This window comes from Elephantulus edwardii, unplaced genomic scaffold (genome assembly GCF_000299155.1).
Source record: "Elephantulus edwardii isolate Elephantulus edwardi_28Jun2011 unplaced genomic scaffold, EleEdw1.0 scaffold00348, whole genome shotgun sequence".
Taxonomy (NCBI): domain Eukaryota; kingdom Metazoa; phylum Chordata; class Mammalia; order Macroscelidea; family Macroscelididae; genus Elephantulus; species Elephantulus edwardii.
This window is the reverse complement of record NW_006400098.1, coordinates 1,374,382-1,379,194: the sequence shown is the minus strand read 5'-3', so window position 1 is coordinate 1,379,194 and position 4,813 is coordinate 1,374,382. Positions and strand designations below refer to the sequence as shown.

At 46.7% G+C, this 4,813-nt stretch overlaps 1 protein-coding gene across 1 annotated transcript in view; it reads right to left on the bottom strand.

Annotated features, from left to right (window-relative positions):
* Positions 1 to 482, bottom strand: part of NLRP2 (NLR family, pyrin domain containing 2) — a 20,928-nt gene extending 20,446 nt beyond the window's left edge. The window contains exon 1 of the mRNA XM_006901874.1: positions 197 to 482. Within this exon, the coding sequence (XP_006901936.1) occupies positions 197 to 482 (286 nt within the window). The remainder of the gene's footprint in view (positions 1 to 196) is intronic.
* Between the last annotated feature and the right edge of the window lie 4,331 nt (positions 483 to 4,813).

Here is a 4,813-nt window from a genome sequence, read left to right as displayed (position 1 = left end):
GTTGTACATAGGGTCGCTATGAGTCGCAAGCGACTCGACGGCACATAACAACAACAATTTGGCTAACTGGCTTGGTGATCTTTTCTGGGGACTCGCACTGTTACACCGCCCACGAACGCCCTGAAGTGTTTGGTTTCCAACCGCCTGGAAGCCTCACTGCTTCCTCCCCGCCCAAGTGCAGACCGTCTCTGCTCACCTCTGACTTGCGCCTTGGCTTTCCGAGCCAGGTCCAGCCGGTTCAGCCTCTCGAGGATCTGGATGGCCACGATCTCCATCCAGTAGTGGTGGCACCTGGTGCTGAGAATCTCGGCCAGCTCCTGCCCGCTGGCTTTGTCGATCTCCTCCTCGGGCACCTCTCGCCCTTTGAAGGCCTCTTCCAGCGGAAAGGAACCCAGCAGAACTTTGAACTGGGTCAGCTCATCCCTGTCAAGTTTATCCAGAAGCCCGTGTAGGTTGAAACCCAGCGGCGGCGGCGATGCCATCTTGCGCCTTGAGGGAGAATCTTGGGAATAAAACATTTAAGAATTAAGGTGGGGACCTCAGCTCCTGAAAACCGACCAGTTCTGGACTTGTCAACCATCAAGTGTGCCTCGAACATTGCACTTTCAGAGGGCTACGGGGCAACCTGACCTGGACGCCGCCAGCTTGAACTATCAACTAGGACACTCCGGGCAGTGGGATTAGATAGATGAATGGGAGGGGAAGACGGCCAAAGTGGAAAGGGATGGCTGCCTAGTTCATGCACGTACAGGAACTGTCAAACCAACGCTGGACTTTTGCTTTGTACAGTCACCACTACTAACCAAAGGTGTTACCAGGCAAAAATGGATTTCAAGTCGACAGGAATATGGAACCATCATCACATTCCTTCCCCCCGCCCCTTAAACCTCAAACTATCCTAAAATAGTATTTTAAAAAACGTAAGTGGCCAAACCACAAATGCTGGCAAGGTTGTTGAGAAACGAACCCTTATTCACAGTTGGTGGGAGTGAAAAATGGTGCAACCACTATGGAAGGCTGTTTGGGGCTTTCTCAAAAAGTTGCAAATAGAAATACCATTTGACCCAGCAATTCCACTACTGGGAATATACCCCAAAGAGACCATAACTGCCACCCAAGCAGATATATGTACACCCATGTGTATCACAGCTTTGTTCATAATAGCAAAGAGCTGGAAACAACCCAAGTGCCCATCAACAAACGAATGGATAAAGAAGCTCTGGTATATTCACACAATGGAATACTATGTTGCATTGAAAAACAAGGAACTCATGCAATGGGTAGCCCTGGAGGACATTATGCTGAGTGAAATATCTCAGTCACAGAAGGACAAATACTGCATAGTGCCACTGTTGTAAAGGGGGACTGACACTGGGGTTGGGGGAACTCAGGAGAGAGGGGATAAATAATGTACACTGCACTGAAACAGATGAGGGAGAGAACTGTTTAGAAGGAATATATGATTAGGTATTATTGTCACGGCAAGAGTCCAGAATGAAAGCGATATAGTGGAGTGGTCTGGGGGATTGCGTAACAATTTTTTTTTTTTTACTTTTCAAAGAGAAAAGTGAACTGGAGGGAGGGGTGGGCAGGAAGGAAAGTGCAACAATGAGTGAATGTAAATTCAAAGTCTCTAAACTTTCATTAAAATAAGAAGATAAAGGATTTTAAAAAGTGGCATTCACTTCCTATACACCATGCCTCCGGAAACCCTATGAACTTGGGTAAATGTCAATAGTTGTACAGGCTTCCAGCCTTTTATTCACAGGGTCACTCTGAGTCGTGCTCGATTTGAACGCCACCAACAACCGTACAAAGATACACTGAGGAATGAAAGGATGAAAGAAAACTACAGCAAATGTGGTCACGACAGCAACACGCAAGTTGTGTATTTACCAGGATTACAGTTATTCTACTGCCAAACCAGATCCTTCAAGAACAGCCGAGAATTTGGACTCTTTGGTTGATATAAGGGTTTGTGCGTGGAGATTCTTGGATCTTTCAGGAACCCATGGATGGTGCAAATGATTAATATACTCAGCTGTTCACGGAAAGGTAGGAGAGGATTATCTCATTTCTATTCAGATTTACTTCTGAGATATCTCTGGGCAGACCAGAAATTTAAGCTTTAAGTGAATAGCCAAGCAGGTAGCCAGCCATTCAGGACTCCATTGTAGGTCCCTTTATCAAGGACTAGGTTCTGATACGACTAGGCCTAAGACTCGACGGCACTTAAAAGTAGCATCAACATAGAGAGATCAGCTGGCCAAGTGGACAGAAGGTGATGCTACCAAGCGGAAGGTGGTTGACTTTTAATCCACAGCCGTCGGGCCTGTCTTTAATTGTTTTTGTTCAGACATTCCTCTAGGTTGTGTAGCCCTGGTGTACAAGATGCCGTACAGCGGTAACTTGTGGTTGCTGTGAGGCTGAACACTGACACCGATGTGTCAAATGCATTAATGCATAAAACGTTCTACAGTTGGTGAGTATTTGCAATCTGAGGGGCAGGAGTCCTGTATTTGGCATCCCAAACCATCGTCTATGTAAGATTTGTTTGCTGAAACAGAAAGCCAGTTTGCTCTGTAAACTTTCTATTAATTCAGAGTCAAAAGCTATTTCCTTGATGCAATTGCAGCCATATGCCGCGTCGACTCTGCCCCCACCCACAAGTCACTCATAAAATTACACCTTAAGGTCTGAAAGGGTCAGGGTCAAATTCACAGTCTTTGCATGATTTCAACTCCTGCTGATACTCCATCAGGTTTTTGAGGCTATAAATAGTTCCAGAAGGAAACTGTTCATTTTTCTCTCACATGGAGAAGTTGGTGGGTTTGAACCGCCAACCTTTCAGCTACCAGCCCACCACATAAGAAACTGCACTAAGAGGGCTCCTAAAATAGAGATCATTTCTGTATTAAGACAAGCCACTGCCTAGAAGATTTTCCCAAGAGATCATTTCCCAACAGTCCCTCCCAAATGAAAGACACCTTATTATAAGCTTCATAAGCTAAATTTCAGGGGGAAACCTAGAATTAGCCAAGACAAGGATGGACCTTTGTTGAAAAGCACTGAGCTGAGGCCAAGGGCTAATTTGGAGAGTGCATGTCCACCCGAGTTTCAGGGAGGGTTTTCTGATGGGCTAACAGAGCCCTGACGGCCCAGTGGTTAAACCCTCTGTTAACTCTAAGGAGGGTTGGCTGTTCTAATCCAGGAGCTGCTCCGAGGGAGTCAGTGGTGTGTGCTGATTTTAAGTCAGAACAGCTTTCGCTTAATCCTCCGTGTTCCTTGTCTACTGCCGAGTTGAAACCGACTTCTAGCCGATTCTCCTCCAGCTGGTTTTCAGAGGCAGTTAATTGCCCAGGAGGAGGACTGCCCGTCCTTTTCCCACTGGGCAGCTGGTGGCCTCGAACTGTCTTAGTGGAGCTGACTGCCTTTTCTTCACATTTCCTGAGCTTAAGCTCCTTTTCAGTCCTGCCTTCTCTCCTTGTTATCCCCTTATAAATCATCGCCTTTCCCTTCACCCACCTTAATACTATTTACTGATTGAAAACCCTTCGTAAGGTTTAAATGAGGCCTTGCAGATAGGGGCGCCACCTTTCTTTACAAAGCAGGCAAAGCCAAGTGTAAGATGAATTAAAATACCCTTGAGTAACAGTAGTTTTAGGCAGGGGCACTAAACGTCCTCCACGTTTGAAAACTGGCAGTTGATGGAGTCATCTGGGTTTGAACTGTACCACCCACTGAACTTTTTCTTTCCTGCTGCTGAAGACAGGATGGCATTTACAACGTTCGGTTTAACTAGAAACGCACAGGATAGCTCGCGAAGAAAACGAATCTCATTTCTGACACCCTGTGTTTCCAAGCCTGTGAAACTGGTTAAAGCGTCTAAGGTCTGTGCAACCCATTCCCCATCGGAAGCTAATCACCGTCTCGAGACTGGAAGGCACTTTGGAGAATGCTCCCAGCTCCTCCCAGATCTGCAGTTAAGTGCTTTGAGTATTGCAAGCTTCCCGTGTGCCCAGGACTGTGGAAGGAACCCCTTGCGCTCAGCAAAGCATCACAGCGAGTTCAACTGTTTGGAATATCTAAGCATCGGCTTAGCCTCCGGTGTCCCTCATCGCCACTGTGTGATCATCAGCTCGCTCGGAAAGGACTGACCTCGAGCGGCGTGTTTATCGAGTGGCTACGAGCAGCACATGAAGCCCTCGCGGTGTGGTGGGTTAAACATTGGGCAGCTGACCCAAACGTCAGCTGTTCAGACCCACTGGCCTCTGGTCCTCAAAACAAACTCATGTGAAGATTTACAGTCTCAGAAAACTTGTGGAGGAGTGCTAACCGCCCCCCCCCCCCCGCCCCGTCACCACCAGCGATCTGTTAACACCTGAGTGGACCCCCCAGTTCTGAATCTAATAATGGATGGAAGAAATGTGGTGCCGTTACTTCCAATCAACTGGGTGAATCAACTGGGTCAATTCACTCAACAACCTTGAAACTGCCTGCACCAGGGACCCCGTGGGGTAAAGGAGAATTTAAGAGTCAACAGATTCACAAGCAGATGAACTCCTGTCTTGCTAGAAGTCAGATTAAGGAGTCCTAGTGGCAGCGGCTTATGCACTGGGCCACCAACCAAAAGGTTGATGGTTTGAGTCCACTACTGGCTTCTTGCGAAGATTTATAGCCTCCACTATAACTAATCACATTAATCAAGAAAACTGGTTATCATAAACCAATGTCTGAGTGGCTGCATGAAAAAACAACCCAGTAGGACTTGTAGTCCTGTATTTAAAAATATAGAGATTATTTGAGAAAACTA